This window comes from Gymnodraco acuticeps, unplaced genomic scaffold, assembly GCF_902827175.1.
Source record: "Gymnodraco acuticeps unplaced genomic scaffold, fGymAcu1.1, whole genome shotgun sequence".
Lineage (NCBI taxonomy): Eukaryota > Metazoa > Chordata > Actinopteri > Perciformes > Bathydraconidae > Gymnodraco > Gymnodraco acuticeps.
Window position 1 is genome coordinate 1 of NW_022990970.1, and position 22,043 is coordinate 22,043.

At 45.3% G+C, this 22,043-nt stretch overlaps 1 protein-coding gene across 1 annotated transcript; it reads left to right on the plus strand.

The window, feature by feature from the left end:
• Nucleotides 1–9: 9 nt before the first annotated feature.
• On the plus strand, nt 10–21,661 carry LOC117558958 (kinesin heavy chain-like). Its single transcript, XM_034235522.1, has 10 exons — nt 10–154; nt 829–905; nt 1,087–1,196; nt 7,730–7,831; nt 7,920–7,980; nt 8,061–8,132; nt 18,455–18,559; nt 18,917–19,133; nt 19,732–19,871; nt 20,068–21,661. Exons 1-10 carry the CDS (start codon nt 10–12, stop codon nt 20,086–20,088), a joined length of 1,050 nt encoding a protein of 349 aa, XP_034091413.1. The 3' UTR covers nt 20,089–21,661.
• The last annotated feature ends 382 nt before the right edge of the window (nt 21,662–22,043 follow it).

Below are 22,043 nucleotides of genomic sequence, written 5' to 3' on the forward strand. Positions count from 1 at the left end.
AATGAATACATGACTGTAACGCTGATGTTCCTGCAGCTCCAGGCGAAGGTGTGCTCGCTGACGGAGGCTCTGCAGGGATTGGAGCAGAAGAAGAGGCAGCTGGAGGAGAGTCAGGACGCTCTGATGGAGGAGGCGGCCAAGCTGCACGCTCAAGGTCAGTCGCCATGGTGATAGGAAACGCTGCTCTCTAATTGGCTGACGTTCGGTTAACATTGAACACATTCAAAACACCAGACGTGTGTGTGTGTGTGTGTGTGTGTGTGTGTGTGTGTGTGTGTGTGTGTGTGTGTGGCCTAGCATTACTATACTTGTGGGGACCTACATCTGTCTACACAATCACGTGTGGGGACTCGCCTCCCTTATGGGGACAAATTGGAGGTCCCCATGAGGGGGATCATTAATTTTAGGGTGAATACTTGGTTATGGTTAAGGTTAGGATAAGTCTCCAGGAAATGCATGTAAGTCAATGTAATGTCCCCTGAAGTTGTGTGAGGTGTGTGTGTGTGGGTGTGTGTGTGTGTGTGTGTGTGTGTGTGTGTGTGTGTGGTGTGTGTGTGTGTGTGTGTGTGTGTGTGTGTGTGTGTGTGTGTGTGTGTGTGTGTGTGTGTGTGTGTGTGTGTGTGTGTGTGTGTGTGTGTGTGTGTGTGTGTGTGTGTGTGTGTGTGTGTGTGTGTGTGTGTGTGTGTGTGTGTGTGTGTGTGTGTGTGTGTGTGTGTGTGTGTGTGTGTGTGTGTGTGTGTGTGTGTGTGTGTGTGTGTGTGTGTGTGTGTGTGTGTGTGTGTGTGTGTGTGTGTGTGTGTGTGTGTGTGTGTGTGTGTGTGTGTGCAGGTAAGATGCAGCACGGGAAGGTGACGGATAAAGAGAAGGAGCACATGAGCCGCCTGCAGGACGCGGAGGAGATGAAGGTACGGGTGGATCTCAGTAACTGGTAAAGTGTCCCAGAGCTTCTGTGTTGTGATGGTCACAGGGTTTAGTAAAGAAGGCTATTCAACAGAACAGTTTGTTGTTAATACCTACTGCAGGTAAACCTGTTGTTAATAATGACGGTTGATATTAAATAATTAAGTGGGGTGTGTTGCCGTGCAGAGGACTCTGGAGGAGCAGATGGAGAACCATAGAGAGGTTCATCACAAACAGCTGAGCCGCCTGAGAGACGAGATCGAGCTGAAGCACCGAGAGGGGGAGCGCCTCAAAGAGTACGTGTTACATATATATTACATCATGTCTGTTATATACAGGGTGCAGACTAATTCAACCAATACAAATAGTGAAATAAATAACAAGAGAAATAAAAAGAGAGAATTGTTAGAAAATGTTCCCAACAACAATGTCTTGAGAAGAAGAAGAGTCTATTTCCATGTGAATGGAATATAATATTTAGATAAATAAAGAGGCAAACAGGTGAATGTTTATGGTTGTTCTTTACAGAGTCCAGGTATTTAATAGACTGAATTGGGATGAAACTGTCCCTGAGTCTGGTGGTTTTAGTCCTGAAACTGTCCCTGAGTCTGGTGGTTTTAGTCCTGAAACTGTCCCTGAGTCTGGTGGTTTTAGTCCTGAAACTGTCCCTGAATCTGGTGGTTTTAGTCCTGATGCTGTCTCTGAGTCTGGTGGTTTTAGTCCTGAAACTGTCCCTGAGTCTGGTGGTTTTAGTCCTGAAACTGTCCCTAAATCTGGTGGTTTTAGTCCTGATGCTGTCTCTGAGTCTGGTGGTTTTAGTCCTGAAACTGTCCCTGAGTCTGGTGGTTTTAGTCCTGATGCTGTCTCTGAGTCTGGTGTTTTAGTCCTGAAACTGTCCCTGAGTCTGGTGGTTTTAGTCCTGAAACTGTCCCTGAGTCTGGTGGTTTTAGTCCTGATGCTGTCTCTGAGTCTGGTGGTTTTAGTCCTGAAACTGTCTCTGAATCTGGTGGTTTTAGTCCTGATGCTGTCTCTGAGTCTGGTGGTTTTAGTCCTGAAACTGTCCCTGAGTCTGGTGGTTTTAGTCCTGATGCTGTCTCTGAGTCTGATGGTTTTAGACCTGAAACTGTCTCTGAGTCTGGTGGTTTTAGTCCTGAAACTGTCCCTGAGTCTGGTGGTTTTAGTCCTGATGCTGTCCCTGAGTCTGGTGGTTTTAGACCTGAAACTGTCCCTGAGTCTGGTGGTTTTAGTCCAGATGCTGTCCCTGAGTCTGGTGGTTTTAGACCTGAAACTGTCCCTTAGTCTGGTGGTTTTAGTCCTGAAACTGTCCCTGAGTCTGGTGGTTTTAGACCTGAAACTGTCCCTTAGTCTGGTGGTTTTAGTCCTGAAACTGTCCCTGAGTCTGGTGGTTTTAGACCTGAAACTGTCCCTGAGTCTGGTGGTTTTAGTCCTGAAACTGTCTCTGAGTCTGGTGGTTTTAGTCCTGAAACTGTCTCTGAGTCTGGTGGTTTTAGTCCTGAAACTGTCTCTGAGTCTGGTGGTTTTAGTCCTGAAACTGTCTCTGAGTCTGGTGGTTTTAGACCTGAAACTGTCCCTGAGTCTGGTGGTTTTAGTCCTGAAACTGTCCCTGAGTCTGGTGGTTTTAGTCCTGAAACTGTCCCTGAGTCTGGTGGTTTTAGTCCTGAAACTGTCCCTGAATCTGGTGGTTTTAGTCCTGATGCTGTCTCTGAGTCTGGTGGTTTTAGTCCTGAAACTGTCCCTGAGTCTGGTGGTTTAGTCCTGAAACTGTCCCTAAATCTGGTGGTTTTAGTCCTGATGCTGTCTCTGAGTCTGGTGGTTTTAGTCCTGAAACTGTCCCTGAGTCTGGTGGTTTTAGTCCTGATGCTGTCTCTGAGTCTGGTGGTTTTAGTCCTGAAACTGTCCCTGAGTCTGGTGGTTTTAGTCCTGAAACTGTCCCTGAGTCTGGTGGTTTTAGTCCTGATGCTGTCTCTGAGTCTGGTGGTTTTAGTCCTGAAACTGTCTCTGAATCTGGTGGTTTTAGTCCTGATGCTGTCTCTGAGTCTGGTGGTTTTAGTCCTGAAACTGTCCCTGAGTCTGGTGGTTTTAGTCCTGATGCTGTCTCTGAGTCTGATGGTTTTAGACCTGAAACTGTCTCTGAGTCTGGTGGTTTTAGTCCTGAAACTGTCCCTGAGTCTGGTGGTTTTAGTCCTGATGCTGTCCCTGAGTCTGGTGGTTTAGACCTGAAACTGTCCCTGAGTCTGGTGGTTTTAGTCCAGATGCTGTCCCTGAGTCTGGTGGTTTTAGACCTGAAACTGTCCCTTAGTCTGGTGGTTTTAGTCCTGAAACTGTCCCTGAGTCTGGTGGTTTTAGACCTGAAACTGTCCCTTAGTCTGGTGGTTTTAGTCCTGAAACTGTCCCTGAGTCTGGTGGTTTTAGACCTGAAACTGTCCCTGAGTCTGGTGGTTTTAGTCCTGAAACTGTCTCTGAGTCTGGTGGTTTTAGTCCTGAAACTGTCTCTGAGTCTGGTGGTTTTAGTCCTGAAACTGTCTCTGAGTCTGGTGGTTTTAGTCCTGAAACTGTCTCTGAGTCTGGTGGTTTTAGACCTGAAACTGTCCCTGAGTCTGGTGGTTTTAGACCTGAAACTGTCCCTGAGTCTGGTGGTTTTAGACCTGAAACTGTCCCTGAGTCTGGTGGTTTAAGACCTGAAACTGTCCCTGAGTCTGGTAGTTTTAGACCTGAAACTGTCCCTGAGTCTGGTGGTTTTAGTCCTGAAACTGTCCCTGAGTCTGGTGGTTTTAGACCTGAAACTGTCCCTGAGTCTGGTGGTTTTAGACCTGAAACTGTCCCTGAGTCTGGTGGTTTTAGTCCTGAAACTGTCTCTGAGTCTGGTGGTTTTAGTCCTGAAACTGTCTCTGAGTCTGGTGGTTTTAGTCCTGAAACTGTCTCTGAGTCTGGTGGTTTTAGTCCTGGAACTGTCTCTGAGTCTGGTGGTTTTAGACCTGAAACTGTCTCTGAGTCTGGTGTTTTAGTCCTGATGCTGTCTCTGAGTCTGGTGGTTTTAGTCCTGAAACTGTCTCTGAGTCTGGTGGTTTTAGTCCTGAAACTGTCTCTGAGTCTGGTGGTTTTAGACCTGAAACTGTCTCTGAGTCTGGTGTTTTAGTCCTGAAACTGTCTCTGAGTCTGGTGGTTTTAGTCCTGAAGCTGTCTCTGAGTCTGGTGGTTTTAGTCCTGAAACTGTCTCTGAGTCTGGTGGTTTTAGACCTGAAACTGTCTCTGAGTCTGGTGGTTTTAGTCCTGATGCTGTCTCTGAGTCTGGTGGTTTTAGACCTGAAACTGTCTCTGAGTCTGGTGTTTTAGACCTGAAACTGTCTCTGAGTCTGGTGGTTTTAGTCCTGAAACTGTCTCTGAGTCTGCTGTTTTAGACCTGAAACTGTCTCTGAGTCTGGTGGTTTTAGTCCTGAAACTGTCTCTAAGTCTGGTGGTTTTAGTCCTGAAACTGTCTCTGAGTCTGGTGGTTTTAGTCCTGAAACTGTCCCTGAGTCTGGTGGTTTTAGTCCTGAAACTGTCTCTGAGTCTGGTGGTTTTAGTCCTGAAACTGTCCCTGAGTCTGGTGGTTTTAGACCTGAAACTGTCTCTGAGTCTGGTGGTTTTAGTCCTGAAACTGTCTCTGAGTCTGGTGGTTTTAGTCCTGATGCTGTCTCTGAGTCTGGTGGTTTTAGACCTGAAACTGTCTCTGAGTCTGGTGGTTTTAGACCTGAAACTGTCTGAGTCTGGTGGTTTTAGTCCTGAAACTGTCCCTGAGTCTGGTGGTTTTAGTCCTGAAACTGTCCCTGAGTCTGGTGGTTTTCGACCTGAAACTGTCCCTGAGTCTGGTGGTTTTAGTCCTGAAACTGTCTCTGAGTCTGGTGGTTTTAGTCCTGAAACTGTCCCTGAGTCTGGTGGTTTTAGTCCTGAAACTGTCCCTGAGTCTGGTGGTTTTAGACCTGAAACTGTCTCTGAGTCTGGTGGTTTTAGTCCTGAAACTGTCTCTGAGTCTGGTGGTTTTAGTCCTGATGCTGTCTCTGAGTTTGGTGGTTTTAGTCCTGAAACTGTCCCTGAGTCTGGTGGTTTTAGTCCTGAAACTGTCTCTGAGTCTGGTGGTTTTAGTCCTGATGCTGTCTCTGAGTCTGGTGGTTTTAGTCCTGAAACTGTCTCTGAGTCTGGTGGTTTTAGTCCTGAAACTGTCCCTGAGTCTGGTGGTTTTAGTCCTGAAACTGTCTCTGAGTCTGGTGGTTTTAGACCTGAAACTGTCCCTGAGTCTGGTGGTTTTAGTCCTGAAACTGTCTCTGAGTCTGGTGGTTTTAGTCCTGAAACTGTCTCTGAGTCTGGTGGTTTTAGACCTGAAACTGTCTCTGAGTCTGGTGGTTTTAGACCTGAAACTGTCTCTGAGTCTGGTGGTTTTAGACCTGAAACTGTCCCTGAGTCTGGTGGTTTTAGTCCTGAAACTGTCTCTGAGTCTGGTGGTTTTAGTCCTGAAACTGTCTCTGAGTCTGGTGGTTTTAGTCCTGAAACTGTCTCTGAGTCTGGTGGTTTTAGTCCTGAAACTGTCTCTGAGTCTGGTGGTTTTAGTCCTGAAACTGTCTCTGAGTCTGGTAGTTTTAGTCCTGATGCTGCGGTACCGCCTGCTAGATGACAGCAGACAGAACAGTTTATAGGGTATAAACATTTGTGTGTTACATACAGCGTGTAGGGGTGTAACGGTTCACAGAATTCACGGTTCGGTACGGGTTCGGTACAACAAGAAAAAGAGAAGAACAGTCCCAAATGTATAATGCCAGGTTTGTTTTTCATTTATTTTTAACAGTAGTGCACGTTTCAGTTTAAAAATAAGGAGAACTAACATTTTGAATAATTAACTTTATTACACAGTTAAAAACAAACAGTAGCACACACACTCAGATGGCCATATAATCTATAATGGCTGATGCCAAACAAAAAGGTTCAATAAGCTGTAAAACTAAAAAGAATGTCTTTCAAATATTACAAAATAAATAATAAGAAAGTGTTTCAATCACTTTCTATCACAATCACTAAAAGCCGGGGTCCTCTACTATTGCATAAGGGCGAAGCATAGCCGTTGAAATATATATGCTAAAAGCAGTGGATGAAGCACTTGATGGCGGGTCATTCAGCTGATCCTTTGCCACTCCAGTTTATCATTGTAACTCAATCTTGAAAATGACTCGGTTAATAATTTCGCAACGATGTCATCGCTATCACTGAAGTGAGCCATCATGAACGAACTTATGCTAATCATAAATCTATCGATCATAAATCTATCGATTAGATTTATGATTCTAAAATAATAAAAGTAGGGTAGACATGTGGATATTATCCGGCTGAACACAACGTGCATTTATCTAACAGGTTCGTTTTCCACAGACCTTATTTCCAGCTATTTTCCAAAACCCTATGGAGAAATCCCGTTGCTTTCTGTCGAGGGAACCCGAGCGCAGCTTACTTCCGGGTTTTAGGATGCGTCACTGCACCACTTGCATAGACCTCACAGCGGACGGAACTTGTTATAAAGTCCGCGAAAATAAAGCCCACCCATTTAGAGGGAAGATGTGATTGGTCAATTGTACTGTCATTTGACATTACTCTCTCGTTGAGTTACTATAGCAACCCTCTGTGAATGTAGAGAGGGACCAACAAGCTCTCCCGTCTTCACAGTAACTCGCAGAGACGGCATTTAACCCTTCACATTCCAACAGAAACTGAACAGGCAGATTCGAAGGATTTATTTCTTTGGAAATGTTATTTTAAATATAATTAAATCAAGTTATTTTGGTAAAACTAATGAAACATTTAACAAAAACAATATATAAAAAATGATATATAAAAAAAAAAAAAAAATTATTTTAATGTTTTCAAATATTATTAGCTATTAGCTATTATTATTATTATATAATATAATATAATAATAATATTATATTATTATTATTATATTATTATTATTATTATTATTACTATTATTAGCCCTGATGACTCGCCACTGGCCAAAAGCTTCCGTTATTTATTTTGGTCTCTCGGCTCTCATGTCTATTGGCTTCTTAAAAACAGCGGGGATCAGCTGTTGAACTGCTGTTGTCTTTTGCCGGGCTCCGGTGATTGGCAAATCTGGGTGATGCCTTCTGATGTGATTTAGCATGTTTGGCGTGTGTTTCTATTAGCATACCGCACCGCTATACAACAACGTCGACACACCGTCCTCGTCCGATCCACCACTCGCACACTTCATCGTTATTGTAGTCCACAGGGAACCCGAAATGTTCCCACACAGCTGATTTAAAAGAAGCAGGTGGCTCTAGCTCCTGTGTGTTATCTGAAATCGCCATACTAACTTTTCTTCTTCTTGTATTTTGCTCGTTTTGTTGTGTTTTGTTCTTCTTCTTCATTTGTTGTTTAAGGGCGGCAGGCAAACAGCTTTTAGGCGCAATACCACCCCCTGGATTATAAATAGTGTAGTGGATACTGCACTGAATGACTTTTTTCCCACTCGTAAAAAAAAAGGCGTATTCGTCGTGTGACTGCATGTGCCGAACCGTGACGCCACGGGACGAATACGAATGCCGTTACACCCCGAACAGGGTGCAAACTCAAAGAGTCCATACATATTTCCATCCATCTTCTCCCGCTTATCCGTGGTCGGGTCGCGGGAGTAGCAGTGAGAGAGCCAGCAGAGAGCCCCAAACTTTCTTTTCCCTGGCCACATCAATATCAATACCCATACATATTTATGAAATTATATACAGTATGATAGTGAGCATGCTGATGTGATGTGTTTCCTCAGTCTGACCCAGGCTCTGCAGCTGGAGGTCAGGAAGCTGCAGTCAGACTGCGACAAGCTGAAGGCTGAGGACCACAACAAGGAGCAGAAACTGCAGAAACTCATGTGAGGAGCACAGCCGTCCAACAATGCATAATGATGATAATATCATGTGTAAGATATAACATCAGGTGTTTGTGTTGTGAACTCTCAGGTTCCTGAACGAGAAGAGGGAACAAGCCAAAGAGGACCTGAAGGGTCTGGAGGACACGGTGGTGCGTGGGTCTTATATCTTTATTAGATGTCTCCTTATTAGATGTCTCTATATTAGATGTCTCATTGTGTCCTCCCACAGGCCAGAGAGCTGCAAACTCTGAACCACCTTCGGAAAGTGTTCATCGAGGACCTCGGGGCTCGAGTCAGGAGCGTAAGAAAACTTTTTCTACCGACCATTTATTAAAACAACAGTTAAATACATCAACTTTGAAAGAGTCCTCTCCTGCTGATGTTCATGCTTTAATGTTCGTGCTTTAATGTTCGTGCTTTAATGTTCACGCTTTAATGTTCACGCTTTAATGTTCACGCTTTAATGTTCGTGCAAACGCTCTTACATGTTTCTTAATTATTTCTGTAATTCTGAGAAAAATGTGAAATTCTTAAAAATAAATTACATTTTGTTAAAGAAATTATATTCTCATACAAATTAGAAAATCTAGCCAAAAAAAAGCCAAATTATGAATTAGACATTTTGAAAAATCTGAGAATTTAGAAAATCTGTCAAAAATGTATCAAGTGAAATTCTGAAAAAAGTGAAATTCTGAAAAAAAAACTCTGTTTCTCTTGTTGTCTGGGAGGTTAGTGAGAGGTTAGTGGGAGGTTAGTGGGAGGTGAGGGAATGCTCCGGTTTTGGGACAAAATTAACATGGGATCACTCCGGTCATTGTACGTACTTCGTCTCACTGGAATATTAACGGTCAGATTGAATTCAACATCGACCCAATTTCTCCGGTCAATGACGGGAGAGTTTTGAAAGTTACAAAACACTAATTCACACATTTAAAAACACTTAAACAATGTTTACCCAGGATTCAGGCACCTTCCCTGGCTTGTAAAATGTGGTGATGCGCCCTGGAGGTATCAGACTGTTTAAAACATGTATACCCAGGATTCAATCACTGTTCCTGGCTTGTAAAGTACTGTGAAGCAGCCTGTTCTCTGGGTGCAGTCTGGGTGCAAGAGCCATGTGCTGCAAGGATCTCTCTGGGTGTGCTCTGTGGCTCTCACAGCCCGCTTCTCTCTGGCTGCTCTCTCCCTCTATTCACAGCACTTTTCCCCAGCTTTCAAAGACTTATTGCTGGGTGGAAGAGCCATGTGCATCACCCTGGGTCTCTGCCTGTGTGCCTGAGAGTGAGACCCTGCTAACAGCAGTGACTCTGCTGTACTTATCTTCTTGTACATTTCATGAGTCAAATGTGGATGAAATGGACAGTTTCCTGTCCATATGACCGGCTGTTTATGCGGTCAAATGTGCATTGGAATTAAAACAGTTTAATGCACTTTTAACACTCATGTACCCACGATTCAAGCTGCTTTCCTGGGTTACAAAGTGCTGTGAAGCAGCCTGTCCTCTGGGTGCAGTCTGGGTGGGAGAGCCATGTGCTGCAAGGAGCTCTCTGTGTCTCTGTGTGAGTCTCACACCCTGCTTCTCTCTGGCTGCTCTCTCCCTGTATTCACAGCACTTTCCCCTAGCTTTCAGAGACTCATTGCTGGGTAGAAAAGCCTTGTGCATCACCCTGGATCTCTGCATAGGTGCCTTTGAGTGTGAGACCCTGCTAACAGCAGTGAACCTGCTGCCAGCATTACGAACATATTAATCAGGCGTTTTAACACTTTTTCCCATGAAAATGATTTGTATTCACTATCATGGGGCTATATAAATCAAATTCCGGGTAATTTGGAGCACAATTGTACCTTTTACTATTTAAATGTTTTGTATTATATATTTTTGGGCTATAAAAGTGACATTTCTGGGTGACTTTGTCAGTTTATGGAGCTTAGCCCACAATTCCTGGAGGTTCCAGGCCGAATTTGGGAGCTCATAGGCGGCCTGTCATGCGCCCCCACCCGTGGAAAGAAGAAAAAAGTAAACAAAACGGTCAATTATATCTTAAAATAATCAAAAATGAAGTTTAAAAAAATTCTCGAAAAAACGACTAATACCTCATTCACACCAACGGTGTTTCAGGGCCGGTTCGGAGCTGGAGCTTGAAAAGCACCGGGTTTTCCTCTTCACACCGCAGCGGAGCAGCCTCTTAGCTCCGGAATCCGGTTCGCTTCAAGCACCAAAAAATTGTCCGGCCAGCACAAAAACACCGCATACGTCACGCTTACGTCGAGGCGGGGGCAGAGACAGATCAACTCCTGAACAACAACAAGCCCGCGTTTTATCCAGTTTGTACAACGATGGAGAAACTTAAGAGTTTCAGAGTTTCTGCCATAGACTGTATATATAAAGGTTTCTGCTCATGGTGAAGCAACGTGTCTGCGTGTTAAGGTGGAACCTGAGCATTCACGTTGATCACCTCTCATTATAACTCATTATAAATCTATAAAACTATAAATATTAAACTTTACGTCACGTGTTCATTTGAGAACAGCTCTTACATACCTGGGTGAAATAAGACCGACCTCGGAAGCAGTTGTGTTTTAAAAAAACCTTTATTGACACGAGTACACTTTTTTATAAGAATATAACTAAACCACAGAAATGACTCCGGAAAAGCTGCAGATAGAGCCATAAGAAATGAATGCAACTGATTTCATCCGCGCGATTTGGCTTTATGAAGCAGGCACGCGAACGGTTACGTCATGACGCAAACGATGACGCAATGACGCATTACCAGTCGGACTCTGGGCGGTGTGAAAAGAGCCAGAGCTAAACCGAAGAACTGGTTCTGAACCTGAAAAGCTCTAGCACGGAGCTTGAACCGGAGTTGCGTTGGTGTGAATGAGGTATAAGTGCCAACGGAGGAGGGGCTCATAAAAACTCAACCCTTCGGCGCTTCGGGCCGAAGCCCCGGACACTTTTCTACTCCCCCGTTGCAACTTACAACGGAGAGGGGAATCCAAGCCTCCCCTTCTCCGTCAAAAAAATTCATTCATCATTTTCAAACTACTGTCTGCACGAAATCGGAAACCTGGTTTTTGAGAGGACTCAGAAAAAAAACGGCTGTTTCACTTCATGGAGGAATGTGTCCGCTCCATGAGTGCTCTGGCTCGGATACAATTGTTGCATGGAGACTCCCCCAGCATGGTTCTTACCAAACTTTATGTTTTTGAACTGGTCTCTGGAGGAATGTAAGGGGAGTTGTCAGGGGACTCTATCCGCCTTATGAGACACTATTTTCGGATACATTTTTCCATTTTCACCCCTTTTCTATGGTTCTCCAAAAAGTTAACTCAAACTTTTTCTGACTCTGGAGGAATGTAAGGAGGGTTGTCAGGGGACTCTATCCGCCTTATGAGACACTATTTTCGGATACTTTTTTCCATTTTCACCCCTTTGCTATGGTTCTCCAAAAAGTTAACTCAGACTTTTTCTGACTCTGGAGGAATGTAAGGAGAGTTGTCAGGGGACTCTACCCGCCTTATGAGACACTATTTTCGGATACATTTTCTCACTTTCATCCCTTTTCTATGGATCTCCAAAAAGTGAACTCAGACTTTTTCTGACTGTGGAGGAATGCAAGGGGAGTTGACAGGGGACTCTTGCGTGCTCATGATGCACTATTTTCGGATGCTTTTTTTCATTTTCAGCCCTTTTCCATGGATGAAATGAAACTTATTTTTTTAACATTTTGGTCAATTTGACCCAGTTCTGGTAACGCATCACTCTATCACTCTTTCCTCCTTTGACCATAAAACGTGTTTCCTGCTGGGGTACTGCCTGGTTTCGGAGCACCCCAAACCCTCTCATGGTCGGGGCACCATGAGTTGATGCATCGGACCCAATGTTGCCATCACCAGCCCCGCGTTGGTCCGGATGTGGGACCATTTTGCCCGGTGGTAACCCAAGTCCTCCGTTGGTCCGTGTACCAGGCATTGAAGCATCGGACCCATTGTTGCAATCACCGGTTACGCTAACGCATATAAACGGAGAAACAGAAAATAATTTAAATACAATTCACTGTGTCTGTTTCAAGGAGGCAAGAGTAAACCCTCTCCTAAAGAAACCCACTCTCAACCCGTCTGATGTTATAAACTACAGGCCTGTCTCTCTCCTCCCGTTCCTGTCTAAATCACTTGAACGCGCTGTCTTTAAACAACTCTCCTGTTATCTCAATCAGAACAACCTTCTGGATCCGCACCAGTCTGGTTTCAAGGCAGGTCACTTCACAGAAACTGCTCTCATTGCTGTCACGGAGGAACTGCACACTGCCAAAACTGCATCCCTCTCCTCTGTCATCATCCTGTTGGACCTGTCTGCTGCATTCGACACGGTGAATCATCAGATCCTCCTCCGCACTCTCCAAAAACTTGGAGTTTCTGGCTCTGCACTTTCCCTCCTCACCTCATACCTCAAAGACCGTACCTACAGGGTGACTTGGAGAGGGTCTGAGTCCGACCCTTGTCAATTAACTACGGGGGTCCCTCAGGGCTCTGTTCTTGGTCCCCTCCTCTTCTCCCTGTACACAAACTCGCTCGGATCAGTCATTAGCCCGCATGGTTTTTCTTACCACTGCTACGCTGATGACACCCAATTAATTCTGTCCTTTCCCCGCTCAGAGACCCAGGTCGTTGCACGCATCTCTGCTTGTCTAGCTGACATCTCTCAGTGGATGTCTGCTCATCACCTCAAGCTCAACCTTGACAAGACTGAGCTGCTCTTCCTCCCGGGAAAAGATTGTCCCACTCTTGACCTAACAATCAACATCGGCACCTCAGTTGTTTCCCCGACTCAGACTGCAAGGAATCTGGGTGTGACCCTAGATAACAACCTGTCCTTCACTGCAAACATCGCTGCTACAACCCGTTGCTGCAGATACACGCTTTACAACATCAGGAAGATACGTCCCCAGCTGACTCAGAAAGCGACTCAGGTTCTGGTCCAGGCTCTCGTCATCTCACGCCTAGACTACTGCAACTCCCTCCTGGCTGGTCTACCTGCATGTGCCATCCGACCTCTGCAGCTCATCCAGAATGCAGCGGCTCGTCTGGTCTTCAACCTTCCTAAATTCTCCCACACCACTCCGCTCCTCCGCTCCCTTCACTGGCTTCCAGTAACTGCTAGAATCCACTTCAAGACACTGGTACTTGCGTACCATGCTGCGAATGGATCTGGCCCTTCGTACATCCAGGACATGGTTAAACCGTACACCCCAGCACGTGCACTACGCTCTGCATCAGCCAAACGACTCGTTGCGCCCTCGCTGCGAGGGGGACCCAAGTTCCCATCGGCGAAAACACGTGGGTTTGCTGTCCTGGCTCCAAGATGGTGGAATGAGCTCCCCATTGACATCAGGACGGCAGATAGCTTACACATCTTCCAGACTGAAAACTCATCTCTTTCGACTCCACTTCGAGCGTTAGAACTATTAACGAAGCACTTTTATACTAATAAAGGACTGGCTTACCTAAAGCCAGTTGAGTAGCACTTGAAATGTTTGGCTCTATGAAACCTGATGTACTTATATGATTCTGTTTTCTTCAAGGTTGTGTCTTCCTGGTCGAATGTACTTATTGTAAGTCGCTTTGGATAAAAGCGTCAGCCAAATGCAATGTAATGTAATGTAATGTAAAGTAAGGATGTCGTCCGAATGCCCGGTGTGCAGACTCTTCTATCTGGCTTTGAACAAGCACCTTAAGCACAAACATGTAGTGCGGAACTTGGAGGAAAGAGGCATCATTCTTAAAATGGCCAGTGGCAGAATAAATGTTCGGACCAAACCCTGTCCCATCACAGGGTGTTTGTATGCTGGGAAGAGACTAGACCGTCATGTAACTCATGACCACCCTGAGTTCTCCCGAGAGGAGGTACATCAGGTCCTGGCAAGGCTGAAGCATAGTGTGGCCCTGCAGTTGCTCCATGACCTCCGAGAGACTAATCCTATCATTGGAATGGCTACATCATTGGATATAGACAATGAGGAGGAATACCCGGTGCACCCTCCACCCTTCTCCCCACATACTGAGTGTGACGAAGAGGCAGGCAGGTGATGCTGGAAAATGTGGCATTGAAGGCTCAGAAGGATGCCCTCATTGATGAGGTGAAGACCCTCCAGGCTGAAAAAGGGGCTAAAACCCAGGCAGCAGAGTGCCACTGCTGCTGTGCTTGAGGAAGAGGAAGAATGTATACGATTTAAGGGCCTGGCAATCTCAAGTACCTCCGGCATAAACACAGTAGCCTCCGGCAGCAATACCCCTCTCAAGACCCCGGTCAAGACTGTCATGCGGTCCCCAGAAGCCTCCGGTAGTGAGACCCCTCTCAAGACCTCGTTCAAGACTCTCATGCGGTCCCCAAAAGCCTCCGGTAGTGAGACCCCTCTCAAGACCCCGGTCAAGACTCTCATGTGGTCCCCAGAAGCCTCCAGCAGCAATACCCCTCTCAAGACCCCGGTCAAGACTGTCATGCATTCACCAGCAGCCTCCGGCAGCAATACCCCTCTCAAGACCCCGGTCAAGACTCTCATGCGGTCCCAAGAAGCCTCCAGTAATGAGACCCCTCTCAAGACCCCGGTCAAGACTGTCATGCATTCACCAGAAGCCTCCGGCAGCAATACCCCTCTCAAGACCCCGGTCAAGACTGTCATGCGGTCCCCAGAAGCCTCCGGTAGTGAGACCCCTCTCAAGACCCCGGTCAAGACTGTCATGTGGTCCCCAGAAGCCTCCGGTAATGAGACCCCTCTCAAGACCTCTGTCAAGACTGTCATGCGGTCCCCAGCAGCCTCCGGTAATGAGACCCCTGTATGCCAGAAGACCTGTGCGTCCGTCTACAATAAGCTGAAAGCTAATCTGGCTAAGGACTGACCCTCTCCTCACTGGTCCACTGGGAAGGGACGGGGGAATACCATGCGTGAAATCACGTTGCCTCAGAGCATGGAGACGTACATTCAGACATACAGGGATCATTGTGAGGGTGTTGCACCGACAGTAAAACGGAAAGAAATTGTCTGTCCAAGGTCAGCCGGATAAAGAACTTCCTCGTATTCATGGCCCATGGTGTTAACCGGCTGTCAGACTGGCTGTTCCTAAAAGACACGAAGAGAGTCCGTGGCTGGAGCGAGTATATTTCAAAGACGGGCCTGGGCAGTCACAACATCGCTGTTGTTCTTGAAGAATGTGAACCATTTCCTGAAGTACTTGTCTGAGTCAAAGCTCCGGGGGTGCAGGCTCACCCAGTCTGAAATGACCCACATCATCAGAGAGGTGAAAGCCAACATGAAAGACTTGAAAAAGTCTGTCACTGTCCACCAGTTCAAGATGAAGAGGAACAAGCTGGATCGTCTGCCGAGCCAGGCGGAGCTTCTCGCCGCCATGGCGGCCGCTGAGAAGCGCATCCCTGATCTCCTTGACCTGATGGCTTGCAACCCGACCTCAATCACCCAGTACCTGCTATATGGCTATCTAACCCTCCATTGGAGCCTCCTGTATGGCCACCGTCCGGGTGTGTACGCAAACATGACCAACACTGAGGTCTTTGAGGCGGACAGAAGGGGCACTGCTGAGGGCTACATCATCCACGTGCAGGATCACAAGACTGCCAAGACATTTGGCGAAGCACAGCTGGTGCTTACAGTAAAGGAGTTTAGCTGGGTCATGCGGTGGATGGGTGTTACGTCCCGTCTAGGGGAAGAGGAATGCAACATACACCAGAATAGAATTGGTAAAACTACGAGGTTTATTGTACAACAAGTAAAACAAAACGTAGGAAAAAACGGCCGGGCATAAACAAAAGGAGCCAAAAGGGTGCAGGTTATCTAAAGAACCAACAAAAGGAGGACTCTGGTAAAATGAGCCTGTTCAAAATACAGATAAAGATTTACAACGAAAAAGGCTGTAGTCAATCACAGCTACCTGTGAGTATAACAACTCACGTAACGCTAACCTAAGTTAAACACCATAATTCACAATAGTCACTACCACAAGACGTACACAGTTAACAGCAAGGAGGGTAAGGCGTCTGTACACAACAACAGAGCCTCTCGAATGATGTCCGTCGACCGTCTTTATAGTCCTCCCCCGGAAGGTGCGCGCTGGTTGTACGCTGGGATTGGAGGACGTCGATCCAATCCCCTCTTCGGAAACGCGGGCGGGACAGCCAATGACACCTAGGGAACCGCACAGCTCATTTGCATACTCACAGACAGAATTAATGGCACCAGGGAGCCAGCGGCTGTAACAATGGGGATAAAAGAGGGCTTGTCGGGTCCTCAGAATGAATTCTTCCTTTTCACAACGGGGAAGCATGCCTCCAAGAACCTGAACGCTCACTTGAAGAGGGCTTGGGCTGATGCTGGGCGAGAAACAGCCGCCACCTTCACAATCCTGCGCACTGCCCTGGCAGACAATATCAAGCATCACCAAGATCCAGAGAGCAGGTCGATTCTCGCCAGGTTTATGTGTCACGACGTAAGCACTGCAGACCGGTTCTACGCGAATACGCCTGGAATAAAGGAGGGATTGAAGATCCGCTCCATGTTCAGGGCGGCAGCAGCTGCAGCAGCATCAGCAGCAGCATCATCGGAAGGAGTTATACCGCCGTCAGATACCTCCGAAGAGGACTCAGGGGCGGAGACCAGCGATACCTCTTCTTCAGAGCCGGTTGATACTCCTGATGTGGGGGTAGAGGCCGTGGACTCAACCTGTTTTCCCCGGTGCACCGTACAAGTTAGACGGCTAATATGGCCCCGGGCCCCCGCTAATCATGTTTTTATTATTTTTATTATGTTTATTATGTATATTGTGTATACTGTTTATACTGTTTTTGTAAAAATCGTGTGATAATTAAATAAATAATAAAACATTAATATAACCTTGAAGGTTCCCAGGGGCAGATACAGTGCCAGGTATCAGACTATTTAAACAATGTTTACCCAGGATTCAGACACCTTCCCTGGCTTGTAAAATGTGGTGATGCGCCCTGGAGGTATCAGACTATTTTAAAGAACTTTCCCCCGCCTTTCAAACACTTATTCCTGGCTTTTAGCCTGTCATTATTCACAATATAATTTAACATTGACCCTCTCCTGAAAATGCACATATTCTGTGCATTTCCAAGAGAGGTTCAATGTTAAATGATATCGTGCAAAATGACAGGCTAAAACTCTCTTCCAGACGTTTAAAAACACTTTTCACGACCATTTAAACATTATTTCTGGCTTGTAAAGTGCAGTGATGAGCCCTGGTAGTATCAGACTGTTTAAAGGGTTACCAGGGGCATGAGGTTCTGTTGGGTGTGATCATCTGGGTTTAGTCCGTGGGGGAGTGCTTAAGTCCGGGGGCCCGGGGACTCACGGTGTGCAAGGTCATGGAGGTGTCCATGTCAGGGACACATGCTGGAGGTCATTAGTCCGTCATTCGGGGCTCTGTGAGCCGGCAAAGAGAGGGGATTTACCCGTCGTCTCTCCTGGAAGTGTGAAATAAACAGAGTCCCCATTTTAGGGACACATGCTGGAGGTCTCTCTCCGGAGAGTGGACGTCCATTGCCTCTAAATAGAGGTAAAATTAGGTCTGTCACTTTGGGTAACCGCACCATTGTCGGACGTCTCTTGAGAGTGGACGTCCATTGTCTCTAAATAGGGTTAGTGGGAGGTTAGTGAGAGGTTAGTGGGAGGTTAGTGAGAGGTTAGTGGGAGGTTAGTGAGAGGTTAGTGGGAGGTAAGTGAGAGGTTAGTGAGAGGTTAGTGAGAGGTTAGTGAGAGGTTAGTGGGAGTTTAGTGAGAGGTTAGTGGGAGGTTAGTGAGAGGTTAGTGAGAGGTTAGTGGGAGGTTAGTGAGAGGTTAGTGGGAGGTTAGTGAGAGGTTAGTGAGAGGTTAGTGGGAGGTTAGTGAGAGGTTAGTGGGAGGTAAGTGAGAGGTTAGTGAGAGGTTAGTGAGAGGTTAGTGAGAGGTTAGTGGGAGTTTAGTGAGAGGTTAGTGGGAGGTTAGTGAGAGGTTAGTGAGAGGTTAGTGGGAGGTTAGTGAGAGGTTAGTGAGAGGTTAGTGGGAGGTTAGTGAGAGGTTAGTGAGAGGTTAGTGGGAGTTTAGTGAGAGGTTAGTGAGAGGTTAGTGGGAGGTTAGTGAGAGGTTAGTGGGAGGTTAGTGAGAGGTTAGTGAGAGGTTAGTGGGAGGTTAGTGGGAGGTTAGTGAGAGGTTAGTGGGAGGTTAGTGAGAGGTTAGTGAGAGGTTAGTGGGAGTTTAGTGAGAGGTTAGTGAGAGGTTAGTGGGAGTTTAGTGAGAGGTTAGTGGGAGGTTAGTGAGAGGTTAGTGAGAGGTTAGTGAGAGGTTAGTGAGAGGTTAGTGGGAGTTTAGTGCAAGGTTAGTGAGAGGTCATCATCAGTGTGTAACCTCTGTGTATCATCAGTGTGTAACCTCTGTGTATCATCAGTGTGTAACCTATCATCAGTGTGTAACCTCTGTGTATCATCAGTGTGTAACCTCTGTGTATCATCAGTGTGTAACCTATCATCAGTGTGTAACCTCTATGTATCATCAGTGTGTAACCTCTGTGTATCATCAGTGTGTAACCTTTGTGTATCTCCTTCTCTCTCAGAGCTCAGAGAGCGACAGCGACGAGGCTGGAGGCAGCCTGGCTCAGAGGCAGAGGATCATCTTCTTAGAGAACAACCTGGAGCAGCTCAGCAGGGTCCACAAGCAGGTAATAATACACCTGCTGTAGCAGGTCCACAGACAGATACACCTGCATTAACAGGTCCACAAACAGGTACACCTGCACTATCAGGTCCACAAACAGGTACACCTGCATTATCAGGTCCACAAACAGGTACACCTGCATTAACAGGTCCACAAACAGGTAATACACCTGCTGTAGCAGGTCCACAGACAGATACACCTGCATTAATAGGTCCAAAAACCTGTTGTACTAGGTTTAAGACCCAGAGAGGACCAGGACTCTGAGGGGTTAGGACAGGGGAAAGGAGCAGCTTTTAGTGAATGTCTTAAACTAAATGTCTTAGTGAATGTTTTAATAAATGTTCCCCTCTGTGTTGGCCAGCTGGTTCGAGATAACGCTGATCTTCGCTGCGAGCTGCCAAAGTTGGAGAAGCGTCTCCGGGCGACGGCAGAGAGGGTGAAAGCTCTGGAGGCGGCCCTCAGGGAGGCCAAGGGGGTCGCCATGAGGGACCGCAAGCGCTACCAACAGGAAGTGGATCGGATCAAAGAGGTCGTCCTCTCCAAGAGCGTCTCCAGGAGAGTGCAGACCGCTCAGATCGGTGAGCAACGAATGTCCTGAGAGTCGAGTTTCAGGGCTAACACCAAACCCCAGGAGTCAGATCAGAATCAGATCAGAATACCTTTACTCGTCCCACAGAGGAGACATTTACATTTTTTACAGCAGAAAAGAGCCAAAGACATCTTAATGTTAACTAAGAAGCATGCATACAAAAAATATTAAAGTTAAAAAAATTAAAAATAGACAATTTACAAAATACACATCCTGTAACAGTTCTGACGATTTAGCAGCCAGGAAGTGTCCCTAGTGGCCAAACGGTGGTACTGCAGCTTCACTGACGTCATTATGGCCCAAAAAGGCTTTAACACATTGACTTACATTAAGAAAGAGTTGCTGTAAATCAGCGTTTAATTTTTTTAACTGAATATTCTATCAAGTATGAACGCTCTTATTTAAATCATTGGGCTATAAAAGTTGTAAAATGCACTAAAACCTGAATATTTTATGTTCCATAAAAGACAGAATATGTTGAGAGTTTATAAAAATGTGCAATATTTTAAAAATAAATTTAAATAATTCAAATTGAATTTGGAAAATGTTGTAGTATTTTAAACTCTCCCTCTGCTGTCTCCCTGTAGCTAAGCCAATCAGAGCGGGCCATCATCACCATCATCCCACCTCCTCGGCCATCAGACCCCCCATCAGAGGGGGGGGGGGCGGCCAGTCCCCGCCATCTGCCCCCCCGACAGTAGCAGCCCCATCACAGCAAGTAGGACAGGTGAGTCAGAACTGCTCCATGAATTTCACATCTTTAATATGAATACCTGTTAATGCAGTTTTAACCAAGCTATGAAGCATTAATGTAGGCTGGGTTCAGTTCTCTGATAACGCTACGATGACAACAACAACACTGTGGACATCTTTGTTAACATCAGGTTGTTTAAATAAAGGTTTATCACTTCCTTTCTCCACAGACGACTCTATACATTTCCTGAGGATCTCTCTCACCACTCTGCCTTTACTGGAACCAGATCTGTGTTAACACAACCACAGCTAATCCACCTTAACAGCTAATCCACTTTAACAGCTAATCCACTTTAACATCCATTCCACCTTAACGGCTAATCCACCTTAAATCCACTTTAACAGCTAATCCACTTTATCAGCTAATCCACCTTAACATCCATTCCACCTTAACATCCATTCCACCTGAACAACCATTCCACCTTAACAGCCATTCCACCTTAACAGTCAATAAATGCTAATGTCCTCTTCGTCAGCTCAGAGTCCTGCATCGGGTCGGTACCCGCGGGTACCCGACGGGTGACCCGCAAAAAAAGTGATTTGCGGGTGGTATTTTTTCAAACGCTTTTTTCCGGGTTCGGTTCTGGGTAAAACAAAGATGACGGGTCGGGTCGGGTTGCGGAACTAATTGGCAATATGTGCGGGTGGCGGGGCGGGTTCGGTATTGCACGTCGCGGGTGCGGGGCGGGAGCGGGTCTTGACAAGCAGACCGGTGCAGGACTCTGCGTCAGCCGTCTGTCTGTCTGTCTGTCTCTTTGTGGATAAGTGAGTTTATAATGAGATGAATAACAATCTAAATATTGTGTTTAGTGGCTTCAAAGAGATTCAAACCGAATTCACTGATACTGAGTTAATGACAGGTAAACGCTCCTCTATTCCTAATTATCCAGAATCAAAAAGTCCACTAAAGTTTATAAATCAAAGTGGATCAGGGAAGTTCTGAATGAACGATTCTTAAAATAAAGCACAGTGAAAACTTAATGGGCACAATTTAGACTATATTTTAATATATTCTGAGTAAAAACGGTCTTTTAAAAGTCAGAATTGATCTTTAGTATCTCAGTATCAGCTGGAGGTGATGCGTCGCTTCATGTTCATTCAGACCTTTAAACAACCTGAGAGTCTATGAATCTATAAGATCAGTATTATTTAAACGTGTTTCAGTAACAGCTGTATCAGTGTTTGAGTGTCTTATAAAAGATAACCCACCGTGGAAATAACCATGAGCCGTTAGGAATAACAGATGATGATCAAATAAGTTGGTGTTTGACTATATAAGATAATATCTGGAATAAATGACCATCATTGTGTCATCCAAATACAGTTAAACCAACATTTTGTTAGTGAGCCTTATTTATAATAATATCTTTTAAATATTTAGTCATTTAATATATTACATTTTAATATTTCTTATGTCGTTCTACCTCATGATTTTATTAAACAGTATTGTTATTATTCCTAACGTTGCATATCTTTATTTTCCTGAATGTTTTATCGCACTGATTTTATTTATTTAAAAATATCTAATTTATGAGTTATTTTGTACTTTCTGAGACGGTGATCCTGAGTGTCCGTCATGTTTCTAACGTGTGACGCGTGTTTCTCCGTCTGTCAATGTGTTATAAAGTGATTTCAGTGAAGTGCTTTTATTTTGAAAGGGAGAACCACAGTATGATTAAACGGGGAACAAACTTAACAAAACCTTAATGTTCAAAAGGACAAACGGTGATCTGTCATTGTTCTGAAATAAAATGTTAAATGAAATACGTGTCTTTGTGGTTTTTGGCCAGCAGGGGGCAGCACAGTACAGCGACCCGAAACTCCTCCATCAGGAGAAACAGCTTCAGAAAGGATGCAGATATAAAAACTCAAATGAAAAATATAAGTTGACCAACAAAGGAAGTTGACTGAAAAAAACAATTGACCGAATAAATTGACTAAAAATGATTTGACCAGAAAAAAAGTGGACCAAAAAAAAGTTGCTCCAAAAAAAGTGGACTAAAAGATAAGATGTCCAAAAAATTCAAAGTGGTCAAAAATAAATACAAAGAAAAAGTTGATTCCCAAAAAAAAAAATGTTGGTTACTAAAAGAAGAAAAAGAAAGTTGCGTTGTCTTGTTTTGAGGGGATTGTAAACAACTGAGCT

Coding starts and splice junctions, on each gene's coding strand:
- LOC117558958 (XM_034235522.1), top strand. CDS start 10: ATGACTGTAACGCTGATGTTCCTGCAGCTCCAGGCGAAGGTGTGCTCG. Junction 7,981..8,060: donor AGGGTCTGGAGGACACGGTG/GTGCGTGGGTCT, acceptor GTCCTCCCACAG/GCCAGAGAGCTGCAAACTCT. Junction 19,134..19,731: donor AGTGCAGACCGCTCAGATCG/GTGAGCAACGAA, acceptor GTCTCCCTGTAG/CTAAGCCAATCAGAGCGGGC.